A 20,345-nucleotide genomic window follows, 5' to 3' on the forward strand; every position below is an offset into this window, starting at 1 on the left:
ACAAAAATGAGCCTCGCACATTTTAGGTGCACATTTTAGGAACTGTGCACATTTTAAGGAAGTGACTTGACAAATGATAAAATACAATGGATGACAACGATGATGATGACGACGATGATGATGGTGGTGGTGGTAGTGGGTACTGTTCAAGAATTATTATTAACATTAAAAGAGCAGGGGATTTGCTGAATTGTGAAAATGGTAAACAATGTGTTCTGTGGTATTTAGTTGCAATCTTTTACGCTTTCAGTTCTTGTCAAGGTTAAATTTGCTATTCATCTTTCCAGGATCGATAAATTAAAGAACCAGTTAAGTACAGGGTTGGATTTAATTTGCTATCCCCATTCCTCAATATTTCTGGCCTTGTGCCAATGTTAGAAACCATTATTAATATCAAATTATTTCATGTTATTAACTGTAATTATTGAATAAACTTTACCATTCAACTGCCCAGCACTGATGAAGTAAGTAGCTGTTAATTCAAATAATTATAAAATTTCATTGTGAATTTATGGCCCTAAGCCAATTTTAGAAATCTTTATATGTGTGTTCTTTTACATTATGAATTCAGATTCTGCCAAGGATGACTTTGCAATTCATCTTTCCTTGGTTGATGAGATAAATGCCAATAATGTACAGGACTCATTTTAATCTTCCTTCTCCACCAAATATGTGGCCATATTCCAATGTAGGAATTGATTATTATTGCTGTTGTTAAAATTATTTATTTATTATTATTATTATTATTATTGATATTGTTATTGTTATTATTATTATTATTATTATTATTATTATTATTATTATTATTATTATTATTATTATTATTATTATTATTACTATTATTATTATCATAAGAGGTGGATTGATAGAATTATTATAGTGTTAGACAAAATGCCTTGCAGTATTTCTCCCAGCTCTTTATGCTCAAATTTCAAATCTTCTTGGAATCAACTTTGCCTTTCATCCTTTCAGGATTAATAAATTGACTAGTCAGGTACTGGGGTTAATTTAATTCACTAACACCATCTCCATATATTGTGTCCTTTCCTTATTTCTATGCTTAGTTACATTTCATGTCTTTACATTCTGAGTTCCAATTCCACCAAGGTTAATTTTTGCCTTTCATCCTTTCAAGGTCAATGAATTAAGTACAAGTTGAGCATCAGTGTCAATGTAATCAACTACTTCTGTCCCCACAAATTTCAGATCTTGTGCCTATAGCAGAAAAGATTATTATTCTTGTTGTTGAGGCAGCAAACTGGTAGTGTCCTTGCATGCCAAACAAGATGTTTAATGGCATTTCTTCTGGTTTTACATTCTGAGGTCAAATTCTGCCGGGGTAGACTTTACCTTTGATCCTTTCAGGGTTGATAAAATAAGCACCAGCTGAGCACTGGTGATTGGTATAACCGATTAGCACTCTCCTCTCCCACACTCCCCTCCAAATTTCAAACCTTGTGCCTACAGTAGAAAGGATTATTATTATTATTATTATTATTATTTTTTTTTATAACGTGCTTTCACTTCACTACCGAGCACAGCTCTGTGTGCCTTGGGTATGTGCTGTGGTTTGCTGTGATGCTCTTATGGTTACTGTATTGAAAGTGTTTTGCGTAGGATGTGTGCAGTGCCCAGTAGTGCAATTTTCTGTATGTTATATATATTTGTAAGTCCTGGTGTTTTTGTTATGTATTTGTCTGAATATTTTTTTATCATACCTAAGGCACCTACTATGATAGGAATTGTTTCTGTTTTTAGATTCCACATTCGAGTTACCTCTATTTCCAAGTCTTTGTATTTTGAAAGTTTCTCCATTTCTTTTAGGGAAACGTTGTCATCTGCTGGTATTGATGCATCAATTAGAAAGCATTTTTTTTCTTCATGATCTTTGACAACTATATCTGGTCTATTGGCCTTAATTTCTCTATATGTGTGTATTGGCATATCCCAGAGTATGGTTGCTTTCTCGTTTTCTGTGACCTTTTCTGGCGTGTGTTTATACCATCTTTTTTCTGTTGTTATTCCATATTATTATTATTATTATTATTATTATTATTATTATTATAATCATCTTCTTTCAATTCTCTTTCCATTTCTTGCCAAGTGTCTTCCTAACACTTAGGGCAGACAAACGCACTGTATACATTGGTAGGCCATTAAAATAAACACACCAGATTGTCCATTTGCAGAGTCATGTGATAGAGAACAAAGGGAAGACAGAGCGAGAGTGAGAGAGAGAGAGAGAGATTATTATTATTATTATATATTTGACTTTTGCTTTGTATTTGTACAAGTTGGCTCCATATCTCACCCAGAGACCTCAAGAGACAACAAGTTAGAAGTTCGTGCTGTTGTTATGCCTAGGGTGTCATATATTTGGTTTTGCACAAAGTATTGTTCTAGAGAGTGTTTCAGAAAACATAAGAAAATTATAAGATTGTTTCAAAATTTGAGATTACATAGACAGTATTTTATGTAGGATATGGGTAGTTCCCATGAGCATTATTTTTTGAATGTCTTCCATTTTGAGGTTCCTGGTATCTCAGCTAGGTAGCAATCAGCCCCTTTTGTTATCATTCCTCAGGCACCTATGGCAACATTGTTTTAGTCTTGAGGTTCCATATTTTGCCGATTTCTATTTCAAGATCTTTATACTTGCTCAGCTTTTGGTAGGTCATGACAGATACATTTATATTGATTGGGACAATCATATCAATGAGGAGACATGATTTTTGTCTGAAGTCTTTCAATATAATGTCTGGCCTATTTGCATCTATCTTTCTGTCAGTTTGAATGGTGAAGTTCCAGAGGAGTGAGATGTGATCATTTTCAAGTACTGGAGGTGGTTTGTCTTCCCACCAGTTTTTATCATGGGGCAGGTCCAGGTTTTTGCAAATTACCCAGTGAATATATCGTGCTGTTCTATCATGCCTGTTGAGATACTCTGAAGGAGCAAGAAGACTGCACATGGAGACAACATGATCAATGGTTTCATCTTGTTGTTGACATACATGACATGTTGGGCAGCTGGTAGTTTCTTGTAGGTAGGCATTGATCTCAGGCTGCTATGATAAACCCTTCTGTTTCTGATTTTAAGCCAGAAGTCACTAACCATTGATGGCTAAGGGCTTTGTAAACATCAGCACTATTAGCTCTCTTTGGGTATTTACCATTTAGGGGTTTTTCTTGCCATTTATCAGTAAGAATATCCAAGGCAGCAGTTTTAGTACGGGTTTTCGTACGCTTAGCGTTTTCTATGCTTGTTTCTAGTAGGTCTAATTCAGGAATTTGTTGTATTTGGAATTCACTTAGATATTCCTTTGCCTGTTTTTTTACTGAATATGATGTTTTCTTGTACCGGTGCCATGTAAAATGCACACATGCAATGCCACAGAAAATGCACTTGTGTTAGTGCCATGTCAGATTCATTCATGCTGGTAGCATGCAAGAAGCACCCAGCACACTCTGTAAAGTGGTTAGCATTAGGAAAGGCATCCAGCTGTAGAAACCATGCCAAAATAGACGACTGGAGCCTGGACAGCTCTCTGGCTTACCAGTTCCTATCAAATCGTCCAACCCATGCCAGCATGGAAAACGAATGTTAAATAATGAAGATGATTGCCCTGGACTGCTACATTCTTTAACAACCCTGGAAAGATGAATGGTAAAGTTGACCTCTGTGGAATTTGAACACAAAATGCAGACAGTTGGAATGAAAACTCTATCCAGAATGAAAACTCTAATACCAGTTCACTGCGTATTAATGATCATTATTGCTTTAAGGGCATTGGGTGACAGAGTTGGCGGGGAACTGATTAAATAAGTTAAAGAGTGATGTACTAAATGACATTTGCAAAGTTATTCTCAAATAAGTGAAATTTCCTTTTTTGGTAGACAAAGTAAACAATGGACTTTTATATATCTGTTATCTTTTGTTTTTATTTGTTTCAATCAATGGACTGTGGCCATGCTGGGGCAGTGCCTTGAAGGATTTGAGCCAAATGAATTGATTCCAGTACTTACTTTTAAGTCTGATACCTATTCTACTAGTCTCTTTTGCCCCAAATCACTAAGTTTCAGGGATGTAACCAAACCAACACCAGATATCAAGCGGTGATGGTGGTGGTAGGAAAACACAGACTCAAAGACACACACATAGATATATATATATATATATATATATATATATATATATATATATATATATATATATATATATTTATGGTAGGCTTCCACCAAATTCACTCATTAGGCATTGGTGAACCTGGGACTATAGTAGAAAACACTTGCCCATGCTACCATCCAATGGAAGTGAACCCAAAACCATATAGTTGCACAGTGAGTTTTTTAACCACACAGCCAGAAAAATAAGTTACTAATAATTTTTGGCCAGTCATGGCTCAGTGGTTAGAGCATCAGGCTCACAATCACGAGGTAGTGAATTCGGTTACCAGTCTACACTGTGTGTAGTGTTCTTGAGCAAAATACTTTATTTCACGTTGCTCCAGTTCACTCAGCTGTAGAAATGAGTTGTGATGTCACTGGTGTCAAGCTGTATTGGCTTTTGCCTTTGTCTTTCCCTTGGATATCATTGGTGGCATAGGGTGGGGAGGCTGATATGCATGGGTGACTGCTGGTCTTCCATAAACAACTTTGCTCCGACTTGTGTCTCGCAGGGTAACTTTCTAGGTACAATTCCATGGTCATTCATGACCGAAGCAGGAGGTGGGGGTCTTTAGTTTGCATATTGAATAAATAAATAAATAAATAAATAAATAAAATGAACTAAGGGAAATAACTCAAGTGCACTTAAGATATATTCTCTTGCAGTAATTAGGTTACATCAATTTTACATTCTGATTTCTAATCCTACTCAGATCAACTTTGTCCTTTATCATTTACAGAGGGCATAAAATAAGAACCAATCAAGAACTGTAGTCAGCCTAATTGATTCAACTTTCCCTCCATGTTTGTAACCATATTGCGGATGTTTGTTTATATAATCACTTTAGTGGTCTATTTGTACATGATTATATGTTTATTTGCATGTATTTAAGTGTATGAATTAATACTGAAAGAAATAAATCAATTTGATTTATTCATTCCTATTCACCCTTACTAAATGTGTGACTGGAATGAAATTGCACAGATTATCTATGAAATCATGCTGAGATATTGAGGAAATACTGAAATAAAAGAAGAGGAGATCATGACATTGTAAGTGCTTAAAATGGACAGCTATGTATCCATGTACATATTTATGAATCTGTCTGTCTATCTATTTATCTATCTATCTATCTGTCTGTCTGTCTGTCTGTCTGTCTGTCTGTCTGTCTGTCTGTCTGTCTGTCTGTCTATTTATCTATCTATCTATATCACCTATGTCTATGCCTCTGCCCCCAATCTGTCCCTGACAAACATCCTCTCCCTGCCTCCTCCACAACCTATACCTATACATTCAATCTGTTCCTGATGACCCCACCCTACAACTTACTTTTCTATCACCCATCTCACAACCTACAACTCATTTTACTAACGCCCACCTGTTCATCACAACAGAACTGACCATTCAACTGCTGTAATTATGAGACTTTGTGCCTTTGTGCCTTCCATTACCTCCTTATTTCCACTGAACACCCTTTTCAGCTCCCCTTTATGTGAAAATCCCCTCATTTTGCCAGTGACAGCTCTCTCTCTTTCCCTCATTACCTTTGATGTCTCCCACCATTTCCTGCCTCACGTACCTCTGGATTTGCCCTTAGTACTGTGCATCTCTCTTTCACACCAACCCCACTCACTTCACATCATCTTGCTACCAACTACTACCTCTCTGAGCCACACCTATTTTCCTCCATCTGACAACGACCACACTCAAATGGTGCTTTTTACATACCACCAGCACAGGACCAGTCAGCTGGCACTGGCATTGACCATGCTTGAATGGTGCTTTTTACGTGCCACCGGCATGGGTGCCAATCAGGCAGTACTGTCATCGGTCACAACAATAACTTCACTTGCCTCAACAGGTCTTCGCCAGCACAGTTTATTGCCTAGTGATTGAAGGGTGCCCTTAAATGGGCTGGTTATGCTGCACTGGTATAGGCCATGGTTACGGTCTCACTTGGCTTGCCAGGTCTTTTCAAGCACAGCATATCTTCAAAGGTCTCGGTCACTTGTCATTGCCTTGGTGAGGCCCAGTGTTCGAAGGTTGTGCTTCACCACCTCATCCCAGGTCTTCTTTCACAGGTTCCCTCTACTGCTAGGGTGTGACACTTTTCCACCCAGCTGTCCTCATTCATATGCAACACACACACACACATGTATATATATTTTCTCTCTCTTTTTTTCCTCTCTTCATCTGTTTTTCTCCTCATTCCTTTCTGAAGAATTGTGTAGGCTCAAAACATTAAAAACTTTTCCATTTCTTTAAACTAATGCACCTTTGTTTGTTGCTCCCTCATCTGTCTCTGTTTTTTATGATAAAGATTTGAAGTTTCCTTTTGATTAAAATACCAGTTACTGCAGAGCAAAGCCTCTCACTACAATTCATCTATATTTAGTGTCACTCACTCCTACTCCATTTATTGTTTTAGTTTCCCCTCCACCAGTGTGACCAGAATGTGAAACAAACACATTGCATTTTATTACAAGTGATACACACACACACACACACACACACACACACACACACACACACACACACACACACACACACACACACACACACACACACACACACACACACACACACACACACACACACACACACACACACACACACACACACACAACCATATATTTATATATCTGTAAAAATATGTAACACTTATTCGGTAGCCATGATAGAATTCAGAGTTTTGGATGCCAGGGTGGGAATCCACGCCAACATCTCTTCAGTTATCCGGCCATTGAAAATTCCTGTGAAAAATATGGACACCTACTACATCAATTATTCTATGAAAAACATACCGATACCATCAAGGGAAACATACTTTAAGAAAGTTTTGGAGAAAATTATCATCATCATCATCATCGTTTAACGTCCGCTTTCCATGCTAGCATGGGTTGGACGATTTGACTGAGGACTGGTGAAACCGGATGGCAACACCAGGCTCCAGTCTGTTTTGGCAGAGTTTCTACAGCTGGATGCCCTTCCTAACGCCAACCACTTATAGAGCTCATTAAACGCATGAGATGGAAAGGATAATTTTTCACAGGAATTTTCAATGGCTGGATAACTGAAGAGATGTTGGCGTGGGTTCCCAACCCGGCATCCAAAACTCGGAGTTTTATCATGGCTAACAAATAAGTGTCACATATTTTTACAGATAAATTCCTCTATTTACATAGTATCGGGGTCTCTTTCTTTCATTTGTTGTCCTTTTTATCAATATATATATATATATATATATTGCAGGCAAGAAAGAAAAATTCAAATGCAGTAAAGCTGTAAGGACAGCAGAGCAAGATTGGGTATTTACCCTTGTAAAACAGGTAAAAGTTGCCAGCAGATACTGGCTGAGTGCTCTAACCATTAAGCTAAATGGTCCCTGATGACAATTACAGTCAATTTTAATGCTAAATTATAGCATTCAAATGCGACATGCCTATGCATGTATGGATGTTCATACAAGATAAAATGTACTGAATACTCATAGTGTAATCCATTTATTTGTTTGAAGATAAGCATTCACATCACTACTAATCAGTATTTCTTAGTACATGTGATTCTTCATATTATGTAAAAATGTATGGATGAACTTAAATTAGTTCTTTTTCACTTAACCTTGGCTTGATGTTTAGGGTGCAATGTTAAGGTATGCAGCAATGTAGTGGGGGGAAAAGGCAGCTAATAGGTGGGGTATTATTTGTAGAAATGGTCAATTTACTTGTGACTAATGCAGAGTAAGGGTGACTCCTTCTATATGACTATTGATAGTGACCAAATATATGATATGGTAATAAACAAAAGAAGATTACTGCTATATTGATTTTGTAAGGTTCCTGTAGACAATGATGTGTATAGACTGTGGTGGAGTACCTTCTTTATGATTGGAAGAGTTCTGATATATATATATTTGTTTATATACTTACACAAATTTATGTCTATATCTTAGCAAATTGATAAATATCTTTTATCTTATTGCTTCTTTTAGTCACTGGAATGTGGCCATACAGGGCCACTGCCTGGAAGTGTTTACTTATTTTCTTCTAAGTCTGGTACTTCTTCTATTGATGTTTGCCAAACTGCTAAGTTACAAGTTTGTAAACAGTGATTGTCAAGTGGTGGTGGGGCAAACACACACACACACACACACACACACATGCAACAGGCCTCCACACAGTGTCCATCTAGCAAACTCACTCACAAGGCATTGTCTACCTAGGGCTATAATAGAAGACACTTGCCCAAGGTACTGCACAGTGGGACTGAACCTGAAACCACATAACTGCAAAGTGACCTTCTCAGCCACACAGTCATGTAAACATTTTCCAATTATGTTTGTGTATGTAATTTAGAAATATACTTACAAGTCACTCTCTGCGTTGCCCAAAATTGTCCAGCAGTTTCTACAATCCAAGCTTCTGTTTTGTCACTGATTAAGAAGCTGTTGTCATACTTCAGGTAGGACAGAAGCGGTTCATCCGATACCCGGCCTCCCACTCCAACTGTTTCTAATAGCTTGATGATGATGTCTTTAGCTTCTTTTGCTGTAGCGCTGCGTTCAAGAGCCAACCTAGATAAATGAATGCAGAACAAAAAGGATTGCAAAGATTATTATTATTAAATTTCCGCTGACAAACACACACACACAAACAAAATATCATTAATGCAAATTATATAACAGGGATAAATTATTTTATGAAAGAAATAGATGATAAATTACTGAAACACAATCTTGGTAATAAAAGGTCTGATCACAGTTCATGAGTTTAAACCACTGCATGTGTTTAGTAGTGTTTCTAGAGCAAAACACTTGAGTCTCTATTGCTTCAGTTCATTTAGCTGTGAAGAAATGCACCAGATCTGTTTCCTATGGGCTGTTTCTCTAGGAAGAAATTAATCAGTTAGTTACTTGATGTTATTAAACTAGAGGTTAGCACCACTCCTCAAGACCCTTGTGAGGCTGAGGAAGTAGAAGGGGAGAGAAAGAAAACCAAAACAGTGAAAAATTTCTTTAAAAATTAGAACAGTGTAAGTTAAAATAAATCCTTTCCTATGCCACTTTCCAAGAAAAGTAATATTCCTCAAAAAGAAGTCCAAATTGTTCCATTAAACATATTAAAGTAATACAAACTTTAAAAAATTTTTCCTAGAGACATTATAAAGTATATTTCAATATGACTGCCAGTCCCAAGCCTTAACTCTGAATTAAGAAGTGTTACGTGCTGGTTGTAGAAAGTCCACAAAACAAGGAAAAAACCGATAAGTTGAGATTTGATGTTAGGCCTTAAAGACAAGCTGTTATATAACTGAACCAATATACTATACAATAAATTCAACCAATTCATGCCAGAATAGAAAAATTGACATTAAAATGAGAATGAGAGTAAAAGTCGATGATCCATTGGTATTTATCTTTATTTTTCTGAAGCCAAAGAACTCAACTCTGACTGGTCATGTTTAGCTAGATGTAAATAGATAAGTAAAGTCAATCACTGTAAGAAGCAGGAACACTATACAATTCATGAGTGCTTTGTGGAACTGAGTTCAGATTTTATGGTTTCTGGAAAAGCAACATTAAGACATTCTACTACTCAGGCTTCAGACCATAATCTCTAATTGTCTTAAGCTGCTTTAGCTCTTGATCTGACTACTGGCTTTGACTGCTGGCTGCATGTATGGCTGATGCATAATAAGACAGAAATACTTCTCATTCACCATTAGTCATTGTTAAGTGGACATCATACTAGAGTGCAAGTGACTTCATGACAATAAATAATTATAATTGAACTAGCCACTAAACCTCTTTTTATTTTCTGTCCTTGTTTATTTCTGTGTTCCTTTCTGTCAAAGAGCGTAGGCTCGAAACGTAAAAGACTTTCTCACTTCCCAAGCGTTAAACTAATACATCTGTTTGTTGTTTACACACCCATCTTTGTCTTTTGTTTCTTTTTTGTAAATTCTCACTATATATATATATATATTGAAGTATATTATTATAAATATATAACTATAATTAAGGGCACTGGAGGGACAACGCCAATATGTTAAAAGTAGATGTCAAATGTCTACAAACCACTCTAAATTTGTTCCCCTTTTGGCACAGTGCTGGGGAGGACAATGCCAATACACTAGAAGATGTTAAATGTCTACAAACCTTGTGCCAAAAGAACAAATTTAGAATGGCTTGTAGACATTTGACTTCTACTCCTAGCATATTAGCAATGTTCTTCCAGTGCCCTTAATTATAATTATATATTTATAATTATATAAAGAGAAAAACAACTTGTTTTAAATCTCTGAGCGAGACATATACAGTAACAGTACCAAATAGTAAAGTTTATTTGCCAACATAATGTGGCAGTCCTATACAAGGATGATGTTGCTGTTAGCCCCAGGAAAACATCTTTTCCAGTTGGCTAGCAGCACACAGTTTGTGCCCTGGTGCTAAATAACAGTAACATCATCCTTGTATAGGATTGCTACATTATGTTAGCAAATAAACTTTACTATTCAGTACTGTTACCATATATCTCTCACTTGGAGGTTTAAAACAAGTTGTTTTTCTCTTTACAAGATTAACAACTGTGTGTTGCTTAAAAAAATATATATTCTGTTTGCAAGTGGAGAGAGCCTTCATCACTAACCGTTGATTTTCTCACACTGAAGATGGGTAACTATCCAGAAACCTAGGTCTGTGAGTATCATGTAAGGCTAGAGATGAGAGCAATGACCTCCCTTGCATATACTATATGAGCACAAACTGTGTGCTGGTAGCCAACCCAAAAAGATGTTTTCCTGGAGATGAATAACAGTAACATCGTCCTTGTGTAGGACTGCCATATTATATTAGCAAATAAGCTTTACTATAATCATATACTTAAATATTAATTTTACCGATATGGTGGTTATTATACACTGGCCACTGATAAAATCATTTTAATGATTATATCCTCAATTTATACCTTTATATATATATATATATATATATATATATATATATATATATATATATATATATGTAAATGTTGAATGATGAAAATGAGTGCTCACCACCACAGTGGTGGATAGTATTTTTTTTATTTGTGTATTAAGGTTACCATTGGTAGCCTTACTACACCTTTTATCCATTTTGGATAAATACACAGTTTTGTGTGTATATATATATATATATATATATATATATATATCTTTATACATACACCAATTCCATTAGCTGATAATGGTTACAGAAGTCTGAAATATAATGTATCAATTGCCTGTATACTTTTTGAGATGTACCATGACAATTGATAAATAGTTAGCTGCATATATCATAAAAATGTTATAAATGGAGTTAATTTCTGAACTTTTCTCATTCAAAGATAGTTACCAATTACTTTTAAAGATATCCATTTTACCAAAGACTCAAAGAAATTATTTCAGTTACTTTTCTTAAAAAGATTTGAAATAAGAATTGTAAAATAATAAAATATTAGTTATTTCTTACTACATTAGATTCTACCTTGTTGTGGTACTCATTAATGGTCGATAGACTTATTCAGGAAGAGACACTAGAGAACAGTGGTATTACTGGAACACATATTGGTTTCAAATTTTGGTACAAGGCTGGCAATTTTTGGGAAGGGGTAAGTTGACTTACATTGGTACTTATTTTATTGATACTGAAAGGATGAAAGGCAAAGTCAACTTTGGTAGAATTTGAACTCTGAACATGAAGATGGATGAAATGCTGCTAAGCATTTTTGGCCAGTGTGCTAACAATTCTGCCAGCTTCCCACCTTCACAGGAATATATACCAATAACTTTAAGCTTTTAGTATTCAAACTGGCCAGATCAGGCCTTTCACATGTACCCTGCAATATCATTCTGAAAATAGACAATCACATTGTCAAAATTTTGAAGCTAAGAGATGATGCATGGTCAATTCAAAACAATATGGATAAATATGCATGATATTTGGTAAAGTAATCTGAATACTAAAGGATTAAGCTGTTGGATCAGCAATCTCATGAGTTAACTAGTTGAATATCACAATGTACCATGCATGAATAAAGATTTCAAACAGTAACACAAGGTGGGGGTTGAATATAGAAGCTGAATCAAGCCTAATATATTACAGGTGCTTATTTTAATTTACTTCAGAGGTAAGTCAACTCAGTTGCATAAACAAAGCATGTTCCACCTTAGGCAACCCATTAGTTTGCACCCCCCACTCCTCTATATAGTTTTATACTGCAGGCCCAAAAGTGCTACCCCAATAAAAGCATTGGCTGGGACAGATTATGACCTCCACCTTCCTCTCAGCTATGCTACTGAGTCAACCCTCACAAAACTTACTCTGATTATATATTGGGTCATCCCATAAATAATGCGGTTTTTTTATACTCTTATTTTTCAAAATTAAGATAGACAAAGTTCTTTTTTAATCTAAAATATACTCTCCTTCATTTTCTTCAATGCTCTTCCATCTATCTGGTAGACTTGCAAGGGCCCTCTTCCAAAATTCACTTGTTCATGAGGAAAGATATTTCTCCAGTACTGGTCTGACCTTGTCTACAGAATTTCTATTTTTTCTGTCCAAATGGTTTTGAAGACTGCGGTATAAATGATAATCAGATGGGGCAATGTCCAACGAATATGGTGGGTGGGGCACCATTTCCCATTCAAACTGCTCCAGCTTTTAGAATGTTACCCTTGCCCGAGGCTATAGTAGAAGACACTTGCTCAAGGTGCTACACAGTGGAAATGAACCCGGAACTATGTGGTTGGTAAGCAAGCTACTTACCACACAGCCACTCCTGCACCTATGTCTATTTTTATTTATTTATTTATTTATTTCTATTCTGTGCCCAGCTGTATATCAGTCCCTCTTTGGGTGGCTTCACTAACATATCAGTTTTTTTATGAAAAGAAGTTCCTGGGCCTTCATTCCATCCTTTTCCCATTTCTAGAGAAAGAGATACTGTCAGTGATTCCTAATGACCATTTTTAAGAGCACGACATAGCCATTTCTCAGAGAGAGAGAGAGAGAGAGAGAGAGAGAAAGAGAGAAAGAGAGAGAGAGAGAGAGAGAGAGAAAGAGAGAAAGAGAGAGAGAGAGAGAGAGAGAGACAGACAGACAGAAAGAAAGAGAGAAAAGGGGAGAGAGAAAGAGAGAAAGAGGGAGAGTGTATGCATGTGTGTGTATATGTATGTGTATGTATGTATTTGTGTGCAAATGCATATGTGTGTGTGAATGAGAAAGTGTGAGTGCAAGTGTGTGTGTGTGAGAGAGAGAAAGAGAGCAAGTAAAAGAGAGAGAAAGAGAGAGAGAATGAGAGAGAGTGAGAGAGAGAGAGAAAGAGAGTGTGTGTGCATATGTGTGTAGGAAAGAGATATTGTGTGTATGCATGTGTGCATGTGTGAGAGAGAGAGTGTATGTGTGCATATGCGAGGGAGTATGCATGTATGCATTGTGTGTGTGTGAGAGAGAGAGAGTGTGTGAGAAAGAGAGTGTGTGTATATGTGTGTATGTGTGTGTGTGTGAAAAAGAAAGTGTATGCATGCATATGTTGTGTTGTGTGTGAGAGAGAGAGAGGGAGAGAAAAGAGAGAGAAGATGAAAGACAATGCTGATCTCAGCAGGATTTGAAATCAGAGTGCAGCAAACCAGAACAAATCTTGCAAGGCATTCTCTCCAACTTTCTATTGATGCTACCAATTCACTCTCTTATGTCTATCATAACTATACTGTAATGTAGTAATAGCTTGTTTTGCTTTCAGATTATCTCTGCCTCACCATTGACATTTCTATTTACACTATATTTTGATATAATCTGATCTGTTTCCTTCGTTTCCTCTGATCATCTCCAATTGACCTATTTCTAAATATACACATACCCTCCGGCTACATTTAATCTCAGAACCGTTTATATCTCAAATACATAGTTTCAAAACTATATAAACACAGTATATTTTCTTTTTACTCCAGAGTTTGTCTTTTGCCTCATTTAGCCAAATTAATGTATAAATATAAATTACATTGGTTCATTATATACCAAACATGTCTAAACGAATTTAGTGCCACATAGTATCAAACTCAAACAGCGTCAATGGCACAGTACCAAAAGCTTCTGGCCATACGCGTTCTGTAACTGGTGTAAATATACAATTAAAGACTTTGACATTGTTGTAATTAGATATTTCTGTCCGGATGAATAACTACATGATTCGCTCACGTTGAGTGTCTTTAGAGGTTTCCATAATACACATGCACACATACACATAAACATTCACAAACATGAATACACAACTATACATAAATACATACATACATACATACATATATGCATGCCTACATACATGAATGCATGCATGCATATATACATACATGAATATGATGCATGTGTGCGAACTGCAATGCTTCATGGCAGTAAAGCATGGGCCGTGACTGCTGAAGACATGAGTAGACTCGAAATGAGGCTAGCATGATCTGCTGGATGTGTAAGGTCAATGTGCACACACGAGAGAGTGTAAGCACCCTGAGAGAAATATTGGACATAAGAAGCATTGGATGTGGTGTGCAAGAAAGACGTTTGCATTGGTGTGGTCATGTACTACGGATGGATGAGGAGAGCTGTGTGAAGAAGTGCCACTCCCAAACAGTGGAAGGAATCCAGGGTAGAGGGAGACCCTGGAAGACATGGGATGAGGTGGTGAAGCATGACCTTCGAACGTTGGGCCTCACAGAGGCAATGACAAAAGACCAAAACCTCTGGAAATATGCTGTGACTGAGAAGACCCAGCAAATAAAGTGAGTTCACAGCTGTAACCTACACCAGTGTCACATAACCAGCCCACTCAAAAGTACATTGGATCGTAAGGCGACATGCCGTGCTTGAGGAGACCTATTGAATCAAGTACATCAAAATCAAATGGAAATTGTAGTTGTGATCCCTGTGCTAGTGGTACGTAAAAAGCAAAATCCGAATGTGGTCGATGCCAGTGCTGACTTGACTGACTTCTGTGTCAGTGGCATATAAAAATCACCAACCAATCATAGTTGTTGACTATCCCCTCTGGCCCCTGTTCCGGTGGCACATACAAAAGAAGCACCTGCTACACTCTCGAAGTGGTTGGCATTAGGAAAGGCAACCACTCCGAGCTGTAGAAACACTGCTAGATCAGACTGGAGTCTGGTGCAGCCTCCTGGCTTTCCAGACCCCAGTCGAACCGTCCAACCTATGCCAGCATGGAAAATGGACGTTAAACAATGATGATGATGATATATATATATATATATATATATATATATATGTATATAATTTAAAGAAAAACCACTATTGAATAATTCAACAAAGAAGAATTAAACTCACACCCTCCAGAAAACAAATATATCACAAAAGCCTTATTAAAAAAAATCAATAAAATACAAAAAGAATAACTAGTAAATGGTATAAATGTGCGTAGTCATTTTATACCATTTACTAGTTATTCTTTTTGTATTTTATTGATTTTTTGAATAAGGTTTTTGTGATATATTTGTTTTCTGCAGGGTGTGAGTTGAATTCTTCTTTGTTGAATTGTTTAATAGTGGTTTTTCTTTAAATTATATACATATATTTTATATTGGGAAATTTGATTTAGTATTGCTAAATTGAATTTTTCACTGTAGGTTTTGGAATTTATTCCCTAATATTATTATTATTGTTATTATTATTATTATTATTATTATTATTATTATTATTATTATTATTATTATTATTATTAAATATATATATGTATATATATATATATATATATATATATATATATATATATATACATATATATATATAAAAGGCATCAGATGTGGTGTGCAAGAGAAACAACTACACTGGTATGGTCATGCGATGAATATGGACAAAGACAGCTGTGTTAAAAAGTGCTGATCTCTAACTGTGGAGGGAACCTGTGGAAGAGGTAGGCCCAGGAAGATATGGGACAAGATGGTGAAGCATGATCTTCGAATTGTGGGCTTCACTGAGACTATGACAAGTGACTGAGACCTTTGGTGATATGCCGTGCTTGAGAAGGTCTTTCAAGCCAAGTGAAACTGTAGTCATGGCCGATGCTGGTGTCACGCAACAGGCACCTGTGCCAGTGGCACATAAAAAGCACCTTCCAAATGTGGGGCCTCATAGACGTGATAAGTGACTGAGACCTTTGGCAATATGCCGAGATTGAGAAGACTCATCAAGCCAAGTGAAATCATAGTTGTGGCTGATGCTGGTGCCATGTAACTGGCACTTCATACTGGTGGTGCATAAGAAGCACCCGTTACGCTCTTGGAGTGGTTGGCATTAGGAAGTGCATCCAGCTGTAGAAACCATGCCAAATCAGATTGAAACCTGGTGCAGCTCTCCAGCTTATTAGTTTCAGTCAAACTGTCCAACCCATGCCAACATGGAAAGCAGACACTAAATGGTAATGATGATGATGATGATGATATAGTTTTTCTTTCATTAATTGGTACAAAAAGGTTGAAAGTGGCTCATACACTGTTGCATGTAAAGTGATATATGTTTATCATATGTTAGGTAAACAGAATATACATATAAAAATGTGTGTGTGTGTGTGTTTGTGTGTGTGTGTGTCTGTGTGTGCGTGCATGTGTGCGCATGTGTGTGTGTGGAGAGAGAGAGAGAGAGAGAGAGAGAGAGAGAGGGGCAGACAGACAGAGATAAGTCTAATCCATATATCTATTTTGATAGGTATTGTATCCCAGCTGCTGATTTGTGACTGCAATGCTATTTGCATAACAAATATATATATACAAATATATATATATATATATATATATATATATATATAAATATATAAATATAACACACACACACACACACACACACACACACACACACACACACACACACACACACACACACACACACACACACACCACATGCACACATATATACTAAGTATATATGTGTATCACAGAGTAATGTGATACTCTCATACAGCAGTATGTTGTTGAATGTGTGGGTGTATGTCTACTTCCCACCTGCTTGCAACTCTTGTTCATAGCTCACTGCAACTGTCTAGCTCCTGTGGTGAACTGGGAAGTAGTCTAGTGTTTAAGTTTTCACAACTAGCGCACAATCTCTCTTGCACCAAGACTTCTTGGTCAGGTTTCATCATTGTTACACAAAGTGACTGTCTTGTGGCTCCAGCCTAGTGTATCAATGAATTTTGGAACTGTTGTGGTCTCTGATATATAATGTGTAGGCCTACTTTAGTGTGTCTTGCCTCTAATCAGCCATCTCTATATTACTGTGTGCATGTCTAGGAAAATGAAGGTTAGGAGAGCACACTACAAAAGAAACTGAACTAAAAATGTTTCTAAATAGTTGCTAGCAACTGTTGCTAGCAACTGTTGCTAGCAACTGTTGCTAAATTGCTCTCAAATCATACCTTGCTGTCTTAGAAGAAATATAAGAGAAATTAGAAAAGAGAGTTCTAAATAAATAAAAGGTAGACAGGGCACAAGAAGTCCAGGTAACATTCCTCTGAAACTCACCCAAAATAATGACCAGTCTCATAGAACAAGGCTATTCAAGCCAATCACAAGAATGTCAGGAAACTAAGATAGCACCTGTGTATCTAAACCATGCTCTCATCACTGCTTTCTTTAAGAAAGGAGAGACAGACATGTGAATCTTTAACATAATTTAGCAGTTCAGCAAAAGAGACTGATAGAATAAGGACCAAATTTAAAAGAAAATATTGGAGCAAATACTTCAAGGAGATGCCCCAGCATTGGCACAGTCTAATGACTGAAACAAGTTGAAAGTTAAAAGATAATTCTCAAGCAGAATTAGACTGATACAGAGTGTGACATTTCTCCTTGAATTATGTATAACCCTTTTACACTGTTTTTTTTTTGGTATGGGTCTACCTGGGGTTATAGAATATATTTGCCCAAAATTCTATGCAAGTGGATCAGACCTGGAGTATTGTGAATGTGAAAAGAACTTCTTAAGCAGCATACATACGCTCAAAGACCCAGTGAAATCAAATCCATTGTATCAATAGGACTGGGTGATGAAGTACTGTTGCAAAATGCCTAAGGGCCAAACAGACAAATAGTATTTTCTGAATATATATGTGTACGTGTATGTGAGTGTGTGTGTGGGGGGGGGGGGGGGCACTTGTGCTGGTGGCACATAATAAGTACCATTCAAGTGTGGGTTGATGCCAGTGCTGCTTGACTGGCTCCCCGTGCTGGTAGCATGTAAAGAACATCATCCAAATGTGGTCAATGCTAGTACCCCTGACTAACTCCCATGCCGGTGGCACGTAAAAAGCACCATCTTAATGTGGTCAATGCCAGTGATGCCTGACTGGCTCCCATACCAGTGGAAGTAAAAAACAACCACTTTTGGAGTGGTTGCATTAGGAAGGGCATCTAGCTGTTTCTATAACTGGATGCCAGATCAGAATCAGATTGAAGCCTAATGCAGCCTACTGGCTTGCCAGTCCTCAGTCAAACCGTCCAACCCATGCCAGATGTTAACGATGATGATGATGATGATGATGATGATGATGATGATACACACACACACACACACACACACACACACGTCTCTAGTATGAGAAAGAGAGAAGAGAGAGAGAGAGAGAGAGAGAGAGAGAGAGAGAGAGAGAGAGAGAGAGAAGAATGGATAGGAGAACAAAAGACATGCAAAGTAAGAATAAAAGCAAATGGGAGATGAAAAAAAAGGGAAGAAAAATAACCAGAAATAAAAATAGTTAAATAGGAAAACCAAAACAGTGGTATAGAGTGAAGTGGAAACAAATGATGGAATATGAAACCTTCTAGAATTTCTCTCTTTGTTAATTGGCAAATTGTTTGGTGTCAAAAGTTCACCCTGGCTCAGCTGAACACATTACCAAGCTAAGACAGAGCGAGAGAGAGAATGGAACATTTCTAGTTACATAATCGTAAGAAAGGAATCCTTTGACGTCATGTCTACTGAGCATAAAAAATAAACAGCATCATTGGCAGGATCACAACTCAGTGATCACCACTGTAACCACCATTATTAGCAACAGCAGCAAGTGTCACCCTCTTCCATTACCCAACCACCACCACCACCACCACCACCACCATAGCCATTTAAATCCCCAGCAGTGGCATTAATAATAGCATTGGTAATATAACAACAAAGAAGGCTGCAAAAGCACCAAAAAGAGAGATGGTGTTATGTGTGTGTGTTTTTATATACAAGGTAAACGGCAACAGCAAAAACAATAATGACAACAAACAACATCAGATGTTTAACTACAGCAATAGCAATAACCATAACAAAGAAATTACAAAATCTACTACAATGATAATCAAAGCCAAGTTGGATTGATAAAGGAATGAGACATACAGACAAAGAAGTCAATTGTTTCAATGGTCAAGGCACTTAGCTCTCAATAGCCCAGGCTACTTAGCTGTAAATAGATTACACCAATCTAGCTAAATAGTTGTTTTTTTTTATCCCAGGCAGATATATCATCATTGGCATTCTAGTAGTGATCATTCTACTTTTGTTTTAGGCACAGTACACCTAGGAACACATATAAAGTGCATCATTATTATTCTTTTCTAAAATGGTAAGGTGAGATTTTGGGGGTGACTTGGCTGATATTTTTTGCAGGTAAAGCCACCATGTAGTGTCTTCCTCTTGCTCAAGGTTGAATAATTCACCAATGACAGCACTGTAAAGATGGATGAAATTTTTCATTAGATCTTAGTTCTGGGAAATTTCCTGTGAAGGAATGGTACCTGAGTCAGAGTTGCAGGAAGAATAGTCCCAAATCGGTAATTGGCTTCTCTGCAGAGGACTGCAAAATAAATAACTTAATAATTCTTTGAAAATTTGGCATAAGGCCAGCAGTTTGTGAGGAAGGAGTTAGTTGGTGTCATTAACCTCAGTACTTGACTGGTACTTTATTATATCAGTCTTGGGTGGGGGTGGGGGTGGAGATGAAAAGCAAAGCTGACCCTAGTGAAATTCGAACTCACAATATATAATAATACTCAGTAATACTACTAGGAATTTTATCAGATGCTCTAGTCATTCTTCTAGTTCACTGTCTTTGGATTAATTCAATAATGGCCTGCAAAATGCTCCAACCAGAGAGATGTATTCCTGGAGATGAGTTCA

The 20,345-nt window shown here is 36.9% G+C and overlaps 1 protein-coding gene across 6 annotated transcripts in view; it reads right to left on the reverse strand.

The window, feature by feature from the left end:
* The window catches only part of LOC106870766 (secernin-3), a 277,131-nt gene that overhangs the window by 57,648 nt on the left and 199,138 nt on the right, over nt 1-20,345 (reverse strand). For all 6 annotated transcript variants that reach the window (XR_016241846.1, XR_016241843.1, XM_089351980.1 and 3 more), the window contains one exon: nt 8,533-8,738. Coding sequence is in view for 4 of the 6 variants with exons in the window: in XM_089351980.1 (XP_089208106.1) it covers nt 8,533-8,738 (206 nt within the window). In the remaining 2 variants the exon portion in view is untranslated. The remainder of the gene's footprint in view (nt 1-8,532; nt 8,739-20,345) is intronic.

This window comes from Octopus bimaculoides, chromosome 1 (assembly GCF_046866305.1).
Source record: "Octopus bimaculoides isolate indiv1 chromosome 1, ASM4686630v1, whole genome shotgun sequence".
Taxonomy (NCBI): domain Eukaryota; kingdom Metazoa; phylum Mollusca; class Cephalopoda; order Octopoda; family Octopodidae; genus Octopus; species Octopus bimaculoides.